The 13566-nt window shown below is 48.2% G+C and overlaps 1 protein-coding gene across 1 annotated transcript; it reads right to left on the minus strand.

Moving 5' to 3' along the window:
- Positions 1 to 5798: 5798 nt before the first annotated feature.
- KRT84 (keratin 84, type II) lies at positions 5799 to 13308 on the minus strand. Its single transcript, XM_012650620.1, has 9 exons — positions 12690 to 13308; positions 11303 to 11511; positions 10707 to 10767; positions 10140 to 10235; positions 9100 to 9264; positions 8818 to 8943; positions 8100 to 8320; positions 7556 to 7587; positions 5799 to 6130 (listed from the first exon to the last, which is right to left on the minus strand). Exons 1-9 carry the CDS (start codon positions 13248 to 13250, stop codon positions 5799 to 5801), a joined length of 1803 nt encoding a protein of 600 aa, XP_012506074.1. The 5' UTR covers positions 13251 to 13308.
- Positions 13309 to 13566: the final 258 nt, after the last annotated feature.

Genomic DNA, 13566 nt, shown 5'->3' on the forward strand with positions numbered 1-13566 from the left:
TTCCTTTTTAAAAGTTGCTATCCATTTTTGTAATGTTTGTGCCCTAATTGCAATTTTGGAGAAAAAAGTTCTAAAAGATGCTAAGCTCCCTTCTCCCCTCACTAGATTGTCCACCCCTGCTAGAAGCTTACTTTGAAAATCTCCAGCGTGCTGTCTCTTCTGAAGCTGGTGGCCAGCAGAGGGCAGCAAATGTCCACGGCTGGGCTGATGGTGGTTCTGCTGTGGCAGGAATTGGACAGGCTGGGCGCTCCATGCGGGCGGCTCAGGTTTCCAGCACTTTGGAAGCTGGAAATAGTCTACGATGCTCTGGCATCCACCTGTGGTGGTACTGGAGTGGTTGAGCTGCTGACCAACATTGTCCATTAATAATAAAAATAGAAATGCCGCTACCACCACCACCACCATCACCATCGAAACGATAGCAACCATTTACTGTGCACCCACTGTGTGCCAGGCTGCATGCTAAGCATATTAGATGTGCCATTGCACGAACTCTCCACAACTCTTTGAGTTAGGAAATATTTTTCCACTTTACAAATGAGACAAGAGGTGTTTTGAGATTACGTGACAGGCAGAACAGTGGGGTATTGGTGAGCGTGGGCTCAGGAGTCAGAGTGCCTCTGCGGCCCCCACTTCTTTAACCTCTCTGAGCCTCGGTTTTGTCATCTGTCCAACGGGAAATAATAAAAATACCGATCACGTAAGGTTATAGGAAGAATAAAATGAGTTAAATACAAAAAGCATTTGGAATCCTGCTCCGTCCAATATGTTAAATGTTAGTGTTATCTATCATTACCTTTGGTCATACAACTAGCAAGTAGAAGATCTGGGATTGAACTCGGGTCTGCCCATACTAGAGTCTGTGGGTTTAACTTCCCCTATGTTGTCTTCGGGGAAGAATTGATATCTTAACAATATTGAGTCTTCCAGTTTATGAAAGCAGTATATGAGTATATCTCTCCTTTTATTTAAATCTTTGATTTCTTTCATAATTGTTTTGTAGCTTTCAGCATATAGATCCTCACATAATTTTTAAAGGTTTACACCTAGTTATTTCATTTTGGGAGTATTATTGGAAATGGAAACTTTAAACATTTTTTCATTTCCAATTGTTCATTGCTAGTGTATAGAAATACAATTGATTTCTGTATATTGACCTTGCATCTTCCAACTTTGCTAAACTCACTTATTAGCTCTAGCTGGTTTTTTTTTTTTTTTTTTTTTCCTGAGACAGAGTCTCGCTCTGTTGTCTGGGCTAGAGTGCCATGGTGTTAGCCTAGCTCACAGCAACCTCAGACTCCTGGGATTAGGCAATCCTTCTGCCTCAGCCTCCCGAGTAGCTGGGACTACAGGCATGCGCCACCATGCCCGGCTAATTTTTTCTATATATATTTTTAGTTGCCCAGATAATTACTTTCTATTTTTAGTAGAGACAGGGTCTCACTCTTGTTTAGGCTGGTCTCGAACTCCTGAGCTCAAGGGATCCTCCCGACTCGGCCTCCCAGAGTGCTAGGATTACAGGCGTGAGCCACCGTGCCCGGTCTTTAGCTGTTTTTTAAGAAAAGATTTCTTGGGATTTTCTATATAGAAAATCATGTATTCTGAAAACAGATACCGTTTTATTTCTTTCTTTCCAAGCTATATGACTTTTATTTCTTCTTCTTGCCTTAATTCACTGGCCAGGACAGCTGGTACAATATTAAGAGTGGTGTAAGCAGACATCCTTATCTTGTCCCCGATCTTAGAGAGAAAGCATTCAGTCTTTCACCACTGAGTGTGTTGTTAGCCGTAGGGTTTTTCTGTAGATGTCATTGGCCAAGTTAAGGAAATTCCCTTCAATTCCTAGTTTGCTGAGAGTTTTTATCAGGAATGGAGGTTAAATTTTGTCAAATGTTTTTTCTACATCTATTTAAGACAATAATATTGACTTTTCCTCTTTAATCTGTTGATATCATGAGTTACATTAACAGATTTTTGAAAGTTGAACCAGCCTTGCAGTTCCAGGATAAACTCTATTTGGTTGTGATATATTAGCCTTTTATTTGTTGCTGTATTCAATTTACTAACATTTTGCTGAAGATTTTTATGTTTATGTTCATGAGGGATATTGGTCTGTAGTTTTCTTTTCTTATAGTGTTTTTGCCTGATTTTGGTCCCAGGGTGATGCTGGTCTCACAAAAGGAGTTGGGAAGTTTTCCAGAAGAGAATGGGTTGAGTTCTTCCTTAAATGTTTGGTAGAATTCAGCAGTGAAGATATGTGGGCCTGGTGTTTTATTTGTTGTTGGAAGGTTTTAAACTACACGTTCAATTCATCAGTACATATAGAGCTATTTAGGCAGGACTGGCCACACAATTTCTAGAGCCTATCTTGGTGAATTCTCCCTGTTGTCACTTAAAAAGAATGTGTATTTTTCTGTTTTGGGTGGTGTGTTCTATAAATGTCAATCGTAAGGTTGATTGATAGTGACACAAATTATCACAAATGGTGACAGTAGACATTAAACTTTTCTCCTGTTAATCTTTCTTTTGCCAGTTTAATTTGCAGACCCCAAGGACTAAACCTAAGTGAGTAGAGTAAAATTTTTTTCTCCCTGACATTGTGTTTTGACCATTTACATTATATATAATTATTAATATGGTTTTATTTAGGTCTACCATTTTACTATTTGTTTTCTTTTGGTTCTTCTGATTTTTCCCTCTATTACCCCTTTCTCATCTTCTATGGATTATTTGAATATGTAAAAACATTTAATTTATCTATTGACTTTTGAGTATATCCCTTGGTAGTATTTTTTAGTGGCTACTCTAGAGATACAATAGGCAGAATCTAATCTTTCACAATATACTTAGAGCTAATATTTTATCACTTATATTTGTCTTCTTCCCTTTATATGTTGTCATAGATAGTGCATCTACATACATTGCAACCCTACCACTTATCATTTTTGTTTTTAATAGTCATATATTTTAAAGAATACAAGAGTAGCAAAATAGTCTTTCATGATTACCCAGATATTTACCATTTTTCTTGCTCTCCCTTCATTCCTAAAGTTACATGTTTTCCTGTGGTATCATTTCCATTTAAGGCAGGTCTGCAGGTGACAAATTCTCTTAATTTTCCTTCCTCTGAGAATGTCTTTTGTTTATTTGATTGATTGATTGATTGATTTTTGTCTTTGCTTCTGAAGGATATTTCTGCTGGCTACAGAATTCTGTATTCACAGTTCTTCCCCTATTCTACCCCCTCCCTCCCTGCCCAACACTTTAAAGGTGGTGTTCCATTATCTTCTGTCTTTCATGGTTTCTGATGAGAAACTATGGTAATTTGAATTGTTATTCCCCTATATGTCATTTTTCTCAAGGTTAACAGAATTTTTTTTCCAATCTTCTTTTCTCTTTATCCTTCAGATTGTATAATTTCTATTGATCTATCTTCAAGCTGTGGACTCTTTCCTTTGTCCACTCCTTTTTGTTGTGGGGCCCATCAGTGATTTTTTTTTCATTTCAAATATTGTGTTTTGCAGTTCTAAAATTTCCATTTGGTTTTATTTTTTATAGTTTCTGTTTTCTGCTGAGAACTTCTACCTTGTTATTTATTTCAAATGTGTTTACCTTTATCTCATAGAATATAGTTATAATAGTGCTTTAAAGTCAACATCTGTATCATCTTGGAATTGGCATCTGCCAATTTTCTTTCCCCTTAAGAATTGGTCACATTTACCTGATTCCTTGAAAGTCGAAATAGCTTTAGAATATATTCTGGACATTTTGAATATTCTGATGTGTAGATTCTGATTCCTGCTAAATCCTCTGGAGAATTTTCATTTTTTGTTTTGCTTTAGTAGAGAATCAACCTAGTTAGGTTCAGACGGCAAGTTCTGTCTCTCCTTCTGAGGGCAGTGATTCCAAACTTAGTTTAGTTTTCCAAGCCTTTGATATGCTGCTTTGTGTCTGTCCTGTGTTGATACCCTTTAGGGATTGTCTGGACCTTGGGAACTGGTTTAAATCTTACTTGAGTTCTCAATGCCTTTGATATGCTGCTTTGGATCTTTCATGCATATGAAGTTCAAGGGAGAGAACTTTGTATCAAGAACTTTGTATCTCTGCTGGGACATCACATCCTTCAGGAAGCTTTTAATGATGCCCCAAGTCTGGGATGGGCCTCTCCTCTGTGTATCACAGCATTGGTTCTACTCTTAGCATATCGAGTTGTAATCACTTGTGCACCTGTCCACTTGTCAGACTAGACTGTAAGCTCTTCGAGGGCAAGGACTGACTCTTGTTCACTACTATTTTCCCAGCATCATGCCTGGTGGGCACTTATCATATATTTGTTAAATAAATAAATAAAAGATGACAGATGGGAAGTGGGGTGCATGGAAGGGATGGCAGAGGGTGGAAATGTATGGAAAGATCACACAGGGCTTGTAGGCCATGTTAAGGAGCTTGGGCTATTTCTGGAAGGCAATAGGGAGCCACTGAGGGCTGTAAGCAGCGGTGAGTCATGATCAGTTTTCTATGTGAGAAAGACCTCTGTAGCAGCATCATGATGAATGAGTTGGATGGAGACAAGAGTAGGGACAGAAAGACCAGGAGGTTCCTGAAAAGATTCCAGAGGACCTGGAGATGGGCTGGGACCTGGGGAACAGGTAGAGGGTTCATCTTTGTCAGGAGGAGGGCACCCCTGAAGGGCGAAGGTGATTCTTAGAGAGAAATGGGCTACTTGGCACTTGTTTTCAGAGCCTTTGCTACATCTCCTCTGCCTTGCAGAACTGTGAGCCCCTTCAGGAAAGGGCCTGGACCCTCTTTCCTCAACGCCTCCCCTGTGCTCAGGACACTAGCCTCTGCCCTTGGCAAGTCCTCAGCAGGGTGGGCTCATGAGCTGGTGAGTTGGCGCAGTCTAGGAGGCAAACTCCCCCACACTCCTCCAGTGTGATTCAGAAGGACAGGCCAGAGTCCTCGTGAAGTTTGCTTGGCAAGTTTATTGAAAACCCAAGAACACAAAGAGTGGTACAAACGACACCCCACCCCACCCCAGCCCCAGGCCTCCTTGGGGCTTGCAGACACAAACCCTGCTGCGGACAAGGCTGGGCCTCACGCCACCAGCAGGGCAGGGGCACAGGGATTGTTGCAGAGCCCACCTCTCCACCTGCACCCCATCCACCTCACCGACTCACATGCCAGAGTTAAGCCAATAACCCAGGAAGAGAAAGAGCCAGGGCATATGCCACTGGGAGAAGAACCATCTCTGGGGACTTAGGGATCCCTGGGCCACCAAGGGCTGTGGATCCTCTGAGTCAGGAAGAGAAGGAAAGAACCTTCTCCTGCCAGGGAAAGGAAGAGGAAGGAAGCCAAGGATGGCTGGCTAAGGACGCCTACGGTGTGGACAGTTAACTCTCCATTCTCTAAATTGAGCCAAAGCTATCCATGGTGATGGTGCCCAAACACATTCTTTCTGGCTTTGAACTGTTCCTTTTCTCCCAGGTCCATCGATTTTTGTAGTTGTGTTGAATCTGTATTTGTCAAGCTGTTGCTGGACAGTGAGGAGTGATTCAAAGGAATGAAATTGGGAGGCAGGGAGAAGCTAGCCTGGCTGTGGCTGCCGATAGAGGATCTCTACACGGCGAAAAATTCCTCCAAGAGGACCTGCGGTCAGGCAGAGCAGCCCGGGGGAGAGCCAGAGGTAGGCTTGCTGGCAGGAGGGGAGCTGGAGGCCCCCAGGCCCAGAGTGCACGGAGGCAGGAGGTGTCCAGCTGATTCTCCTCTGGCAGCGGCGGTGGCGGTGTGGGACTCGGCTCTCAGTACTTGGTCCGGGGGGAGGCGGTGGTAGACACGAAGCGGACGCTGGAGCTGCAGCTGCTGCGGCCGCCGCTGCAGCTACTGAAGCCGCCAGGGGTGGGCAGGGGGCAGGGGACCCTGGGGGTGCAGGCCTCGCCCGCGAGCACCGAGCTGCCCCTGGCTCCCGCGCTCAGCACATCCCCGCCCAGGCTCGAGCTGCAGGAGGTCAGGACCCCGCGGGTGGCGCGGAGGCCGCTGCTGCTGGAGAAGGTGACCCCGTTCCGGGACAGGGCGGAGCCGGCGACCAAGGGCTCAGGCCCGCAGATCACGCCGCCCCGGGAGCTGCTCACGGCTGCAGGGGGAGGAGGAAAGCGTCAGGGAACTGCCACTGCAGGGGCCCAGGCCTACATGCTCCCCCTGGGCTGTACCTGGGGGGTCTGGCTGCTGGGAAAGGCCCTGGGGGTGGGAAGCAGGGCTTGTGGCATCTGGGGAAGTGGTCCCTACTGTCTACACAGTCAGTATCCACTTTGCCCTTCTCTTGTCTGGGTGGTTAATCAAACATCCAAATTGAAATGGAAGAATTCAGCCAATTCCCCAGATGTCTGCATATACCCGTAGGTTGACTGTCATGTGTGTGTGGCCAAAGTTGGGTTGGGTTGTGTGAGGCGAGCAGTGAGCTGCATTCTCCAGACAGCTGGAGCAGGAGCCTCCACAGAGCCATGGGGCTCTTCTCTTCCAATTATATTATGTCCCTTGCGGTCCCCACATTTCCCCTAGCCTGGTGCATGAGAAACTCCTCCAACACTAGTCCCTTCTCAGTTCTCTCCTAAACTCCTGGTGGCTCTGCTCTGTGGCCCTCAGCTCTCCACTGGGCACGCTGCCATGCCCCAGGGCTCAAATCCGACTATACCTTGCCTAGACCCGCCCCATCTGCATAGGGGCATACTCTTGTCTCCTCTTACCAGGATCCTTTCTGCCATCTGCCATCTCCCCTCAGGCTTGACCTCCTGCAGAAAGCCATGGCTTGCTGCCCCCGATCCCCAGCCCCTGTGGTCACCTGTAGCTCTGACTGTCTGACCCAGACAGCTTAGCCCTCGGTTCCACCACACAGCAGTGTACACGTGTGTTTTTGGAGTCAGAAATCTGGGTTTGAGTTCTGGCTAGCTTTGTGAGTTCTGGCAAATTACTTATTTTCTCTGAGCAGGCAAAGCCGGTATGCCAATGCCTGCTCCTCCCCCAGGGATCCTTCTAGGTTAGGTCGACAGTGGCTAGGACTCCTCTTCTCAAGGTCCTAATTCTAGAGAGCTGGCTTGCCTTGCTCGTGCCCCCACCCTACGTGCTTTGGGCACAGTCAGTACTTTGACTGTCTGGCAACAGCAGGGATACCTCTATTCACCTTGCTGCAGTCCCTGCATCAGGGGAAGAGAGTCCTCCCTGGCACAGGTCTTTCTATTCCTTCTAAGTCCCCAAGATGGCTCCCTCAAAGGACAAGGCCACTCAAAGCAAAAAGGCTGACTCTTTTCCGGAATCCTCTCCCACCTCATAGGCCCTGCAAACCTCTGTGAATGCTGCGCTCCGGGGAAGGCAGGGTCTGGGGGGGGGGTGGTCTCAGACCTCAGCTGAGGAGGTGTGCCCAGTCCAGGGGCCAGATGGCTCCAGCTCCCCTGACTACCATGGCCAGACCAGCCATCTCAGGCCTCCTGATCCCAAGGTGGGCCTGAGTTTAAAGGAAGTTTGAAGGAAGGAGAAATGTGTGAAGAAGACTTAAGTTTCTTACATATGTTCACTGGTCCGACACCTTCGCTGATCCTGGAGGGAGAAAGAAACACGTCATTTTACATGTGCTACTGTTCCCTGAAAACCTACTTGCCATAAAAAGGGCTTTCTTGTCTGAGTGGACCAGTGGAGCAGTGGTTCTTATTCCTGGCTGTACACACAACTGGGGAGCTTTGAAAGACTCTATATTCCTAGACCCTATCCAAAAACGATTAAATTAAAATATTTGAGGAAATGTATTATTATTATTAATTTTAGCAAACTAACCAGCCAAACAAAGCTCCCAGTGATTCTGGTGCAGCTTGTCTACAAACTTGCATTTGAGAGGCAAAGATCTAGAACCTTCTTCTAATCCCCTGACAAGGGCAACCCAAGTACAACCATGTATTGGGCAACCCAATACATTTTCTGTTCGCAGAAAATGTATTGTCACCTCTAGAAATGGCTCATTTCCGCAATTCTTCACCTAGTCCCCTCTTCTTACTTAGTCTTTCCAGATGCCGGAGTCTGACTGCACACCCTCCTGCTGCCCTGAGGGTGCTCACCTGCACTCCTCGCCCTCCAGCAGGCGCCTGTAGGTGGCGATCTCGATGTCCAGGCCCAGCTTGGCGTTCATCAGCTCCTGGTACTCACGTAGCTGCCGGGCCATGTCCTGCTTGGCCTGCTGCAGGGCGGCCTCCAGATCTGCCAGCTTGCATTTGGCATCATTGAGGGCCACCTCGCCCTGCTGCTCAGCCTCGGCCACCGCAGCCTCCAGTTTGGCGCGCTACAGGGAGGGCAGTTCGCAGGTGGGCTCTGGCAGGGCCACGGGATTCCCAGGTGGGGTTAGAAACACTGCCCCTCTTGGTGGGAACATAGCCTGGTGCCAAGCCAGGGACAGACTCCATGGATGCTTTCCCGGGAATTGGTGGTTCTGTAGTTGATGTCACCAGGGAATGAAGAGTTGCTTGACTTCAGTTTCCATCCCTGCTGACTTTGCCCTGTCTGATTTCTGCTGCCCCAGACCCACAGGGTCCAGAGAGTCAACTTACTCTTTCTGCCTCTCCTCCCGCTCTGGGTCGGTCCCAGCCTTTTCTTCTATACGGGAAGCTCGCTCTCTCTCCTTTCCATATTATCCTCCTCCAGGAAGTCTTCTTGGCCTAATTGCCCCATTCCTCTGTTTCTGAGTCTTGGTGGTCGCCCTCACCTCCTCAGACTTGGGCCCTGTGGCTCGGGGCCCTGCCTCTCCTCCTTCTGGGGCTTCCTCTTACTTCCTTTGCCCACCTGAGCCTTGGCGTGCTCGATCTCTGCCTTCAGCCTCTGGATCACGCGGGTCAGTTCGTTGATCTCGTTGCGTGTGTTGCGCAGGTTGTCACAGTGCTGGCCAGCCGTCACTCGCATCTCTTCATACTGGCAGGAGAGGAGGGTATTTTGAGGGTCCAAAGGTCAGGGCAAGACCACAGCTCCCACTAAGTAGGGGCTTCAGACCTCCACTGGCCCTCTCTGTTGTATATGAGTCTTACCCCCAGAGCTGCCAACACCCCTTCGCTAGCCTCGCCCACTCACCTTGGTCTGGTACCAGGCCTCAGCATCAGCCCGGCTGCGCCTGGCCACCTCCTCATACTGGGCCTTGACTTCAGCAATGATTCCATCAAGGTTCAGGTCCCGGCTGTTGTCCATCTTCACAATGACCGATGTCTCTGAGATGTGCGACTGCAGCAGCTGGATTTCCTGTGTTGGGGGATCAGCAAGACAAATGGGCTCAGAGTCCCATTCAGTGGCCGGGACTCTGCCACAGGGTCCCCAGGAAGTGGTGTCAGGGGCAGAGTGCATTGCTCATTGGTTCAGAGCAAAGCAAGACCATCCAAACGGAGGGCAAAGAACAAGACATGTCTGAGAACAATTTCAGTCTGACTTTGGAGCTTTTGTTATATTCTTGGAGACAGTCCTTTAACATGCTACCTTGCTTAAGGGAGTATCAAAACCATGGGGTCCTAGGAGCTTGGTGGCGTGGTGTGGGGCCCTACTGGGGCTTAAACTTTTCTTTGGATGATCTACAAAGTGGCTGTGCTGGTTACAGGCCATTGAGAGCTGACAATATTTTAGAGCATGGTGGCATAGGAATCCCTATATCCCAAGTCCTTAATAGAACCAGGGGGTTTGGAACTGGCCCGCAAGATGAGGGCTGCAGAGGGAGCTTTCTTCAGCCTTTCCACTCACAGCCAGAAGTGCAGCTCTGGCTGGGTCCATGCCAAACCAGAAAAATTGTTTGGAAAGCTAATTAGGTCAAACACATTTTTTCTTACCTCTGTTAGCAAATCAACTTTCCAGAGTCCTCTGGTTAGTAGACAGGAAGTGACCTTTCCAGCCCCCAGTCTGTAGATTGGTCAATAAGGAGGTGGATCACAGATCCAAGGAGTTTATTCATGGACCTGAGGCAGGCTGCTCAATGTACCTCCTCCGTTTGCAGGTACATGAGCATACAGAGATGGGAGGAAAGATGTGTGATACCCTGTGTTTGAGGATGTGTGAGCAAGACTCTGTCGTTAGGGAGTCCAGGCCAAGCACTGATCTCCTTGGACACCTTAGAGAAGAAAATCCCTCACCTCCATGTACAGGGCTTTCAGGAAGTCAATTTCCTGAGTTAGAGTATCCACGTTGGCCTCTAGGTCAGATTTATGCAAGAAAGCTGTGTCCACATCCTGCACGAAAGAGAGAAGGATTAAATACTCATTACCTGTGTACTGTTTGGCCTTCCCACCTAGACAAGGTCCGGAGATGGGTGGGAAGATTGGGTCAGTCCCACAGGCCTCCCACAAGTGGTGAAGTCCCTGGGGGGAGTGACGCTGACTATTGCCCTTCTCCCTACTACCGTGTGAAACTCCCCCACTGGCCGTTGGACATTTTGTGATGCTCATTTAGAGGCAAGAAAAATCTAGCTAATCCAGGACACTTAGGTCATCCTTTCATACCTCTGCTCTCATGTGACCCAATCCCAAATAGTCTGAGACCAAATCAGAACATCATGGGGAAGCTTCTGTGATCTCAGGGGTTCCACTGTCTCTGTGTGTGTCATTGCAGACTCCACAGGGCCACCTGGCTAGTTTCCTGGGGGCCTCGAGAGCATTTGCTTGTCTGGAGGAAAGTTCACCTGGCCTGTGGCTCTCCCTTACCTTCTTCAGAGCCACAAACTCATTCTCAGCATTGGCCCGGAATCCCACCTCCTCTTCATACCTGGTGCGATAGAGATTGAGATGGTGAATTCTCATTCTGAACCGAGAACCGATTATGCCAATTCCCCGGTGAACCTCTTAAGACCTCTCGGTTCATCCAGGATAATAGTTCCCTGCTGCTACCCACACACCATCATCTTCTCTGTGCCATCTTTAAGACTTTTTATGTGTCAGTACCCCTCTGTTTCTCAAGATCCCTTTTACTTTCTCAACTTGGATTTGGGGTCTGAAAATCAGGTCCATTACTATGCTCCTCTGGTAGAAGCAACTTAGGGTCATTGCCCTTGACCATAGAGGAAGTAGGACCCAACTCGATGCTGAACATGGGCACTGTTTTCAGAACCAGAGTGCTCCTTTTCCCTCAGAAGGGTCTCCTTCTCCCCTTCACATATCACTGCCCCCACCTCTGTCCCCAGGCGGGGTATGGTAGCCAACATTCAATGCTGACCCTTCAGCTGCTCTCATCTGAGCTGGGCTACTTATTTGGGGGCCAGCCTATGCCTGTCCTTGGGCTGCACAGACCAGATGTCACTCACTTCTTCTTGAAGCCCTCAAGGACATCCTGCATGTGGCTGCCCTCAGCCTGGAGCCGGGCCTGGTCACTAAGCAGTGCCTCCAGCTGCCTCCGCAGGTTGGTGATGAAGTTCTCAAAGAGGGGCTCCAGGTTGCTCCTGACACATTTCTGCTCTTGGAGGAAGCTCCACTTGGTCTCTAAAAGCTTATTCTGCTGTTCCAGGAACCGCACCTAAGTCCACAGTGGCAAAGAAATGGCATTTGAAGGGCTTGATGGGGACATCCACACCTCCACCAGTTCCTCAGATGGCTGTGAGGACTCAACCACGTGTGGACAGTGTTTTCTCCTCTGTTGACTTTCATTCGACCTCTAACTCAGGAGAAGCTGAAAGGGCAGGTCTGTGACCCCCTCCCCATGCTCAGCCAGGCTTAGCCACAAATAGAGGCTTATGAACCACAGCACTTTAGTACCATTTCCCTGCCTACCCTCTAAGAAAGTCATCAGCCAGTTCAGCAGGAAGTTGGAAAGGTTGATTCTGCTTAAGTTGGGGTTTGCCAGTATCTGAGCACTGACGCCAGCCATCCCTGGCAGAGAATGAGGAGGAAAATACATTTGGGGTGAGATTATGGGGCTAGGAAGGGGAATCTCAGATCATAACACCAACATCTCAGGTATTCTATTGGCTGAAATGTGTAGAGCTGGAAGAGAACTTAAAGATCATTTGCTCCAGCCCCTCATTTAGAGAAGAAGAAACTGAAGCTTACAGAGGTTATACTCCATTCTCAGATACACTCGGAGCATTCCATCTCCGCGTGGACAGGCTTGGTGATTTGTCTGCTCTTTCGGATGATCCACGTCACTGTTTCCCTGCATTGGCCTGAAGACCAGTGACTACTAGTGGCCATTCCCTACTATTTCCCTCAATCTAGCCAGCTTGGCAGAATCCTGAAACTCCATGTGGGGGCATGAATTCTTTGTTTTTTGTATAAAAATTACTCAACTCCATACTCCATTCTCCTAAGCCTAGCATCTGAGGACCTCAGAAACTGTGAAAACCTCATAAAGAGCATACCATCCAAAACCTGGCTAAAATCCTGATGTTCCAGCCTGTTCAGGATCTACTCATAAGTGCCCTAATGGTTGGCCTCCTCAGTCTTGGCTGGATGGTCCTCTTCCCTCCAGAAGACACAGCCACTGCCTTACTCTAGCCCACCTTGCATCATTTCCTCTGGACTGTCCTTGCTCTGCAGCAAATCAACCCAGAAACCATGCCATAATGCCGTTGGTAGACACCTGATGGACCTGGGGTCAAGGTCGATGCCCTAGGCTGGTTCTTTTTAAGAAAGAGATCACCCCAATACATTTAGCTTTCATCATTCTAGACCCACAGATTCAGCTATCATAGGTACCTTGTCAATGAAGGAGGCAAACTTGTTGTTGAGGGTCTTGATTTGCTCCTTCTCATCCTTTTTCACCCTCTGGGCATTGGGATCAATCTCCAGGTTGAGGGGGGTCAGCAGGCTCTGGTTGACAGTCACAGCTGTGATAGATGGAGCTGCTGGGACTCCAATTCCTCTGAGTCTGTAGCCGAAGCCAGGGCCGCCAAAGCCATAACCAAGGCTGCTGCCAGCTCCGCCCCCCAGACCAACACCACTGCCGGCCCCAAAGCCCAGACCAACACCATTTCTACCACCAAAGCCCAAGGCCATCCCTCTGCCAACACCAAAGCCAACTCCACAGCGGATGGGACAAGGGCCTACAGCAGCTATCCGGGGTGAGTGTGACCCAAAGTTGATGACGCTCCGACTACCAAAGCCACCAAAGCCGCCAAGGCCCCGGAAGCTGAGCCCACTCCTGCAGGAGACAGAATTGGCCTGGAAGTGGTTCAGGTTCTGGGGTGTTATGGCTGAGCAAGAGCTGAAGTTGCCCACCCGGTGACCAGAGGTGACGCGGTAGGAGCGGCAAGACATGGTGGCTTCCTGGGTGGGAGCAAAGGAGCGAGTGTAGAGTGGGAAGCTGGAGCTGGGAGTCCCTTTGAGACCAGTGGATCCTTCTCACCCCTTTTATGTGTGTGGCGATCTGAGGCTTGGCCCCATAAAACTAAGAAAAAGCCATTTGCAGGCATTTATGAGCTTGGGTAGTTAGCAGAAACTCTTCATGCCTGTAACCTCCTTAACAACGGGCTAACCCAGACACACCTAGTCTCATCAGGATGAGGGCTGTAACATCAAACACTAAACATTAAAAACACATAAATATATTAACATTATAGTCCTATTTTCCCCC

The sequence above is a fragment of the Propithecus coquereli genome, unplaced genomic scaffold (genome assembly GCF_000956105.1).
Source record: "Propithecus coquereli isolate 6110/MARCELLA unplaced genomic scaffold, Pcoq_1.0 Scaffold111, whole genome shotgun sequence".
NCBI lineage: Eukaryota > Metazoa > Chordata > Mammalia > Primates > Indriidae > Propithecus > Propithecus coquereli.

Coding starts and splice junctions, on each gene's coding strand:
- KRT84 (XM_012650620.1), bottom strand. CDS start 13,250: ATGTCTTGCCGCTCCTACCGCGTCACCTCTGGTCACCGGGTGGGCAAC. Junction 8,321..8,817: donor TCGAGCACGCCAAGGCTCAG/GTGGGCAAAGGA, acceptor CCCTCCCTGTAG/CGCGCCAAACTGGAGGCTGC. Junction 6,131..7,555: donor TGTCGGACCAGTGAACATAT/GTAAGAAACTTA, acceptor CTCCCCCTGCAG/CCGTGAGCAGCTCCCGGGGC.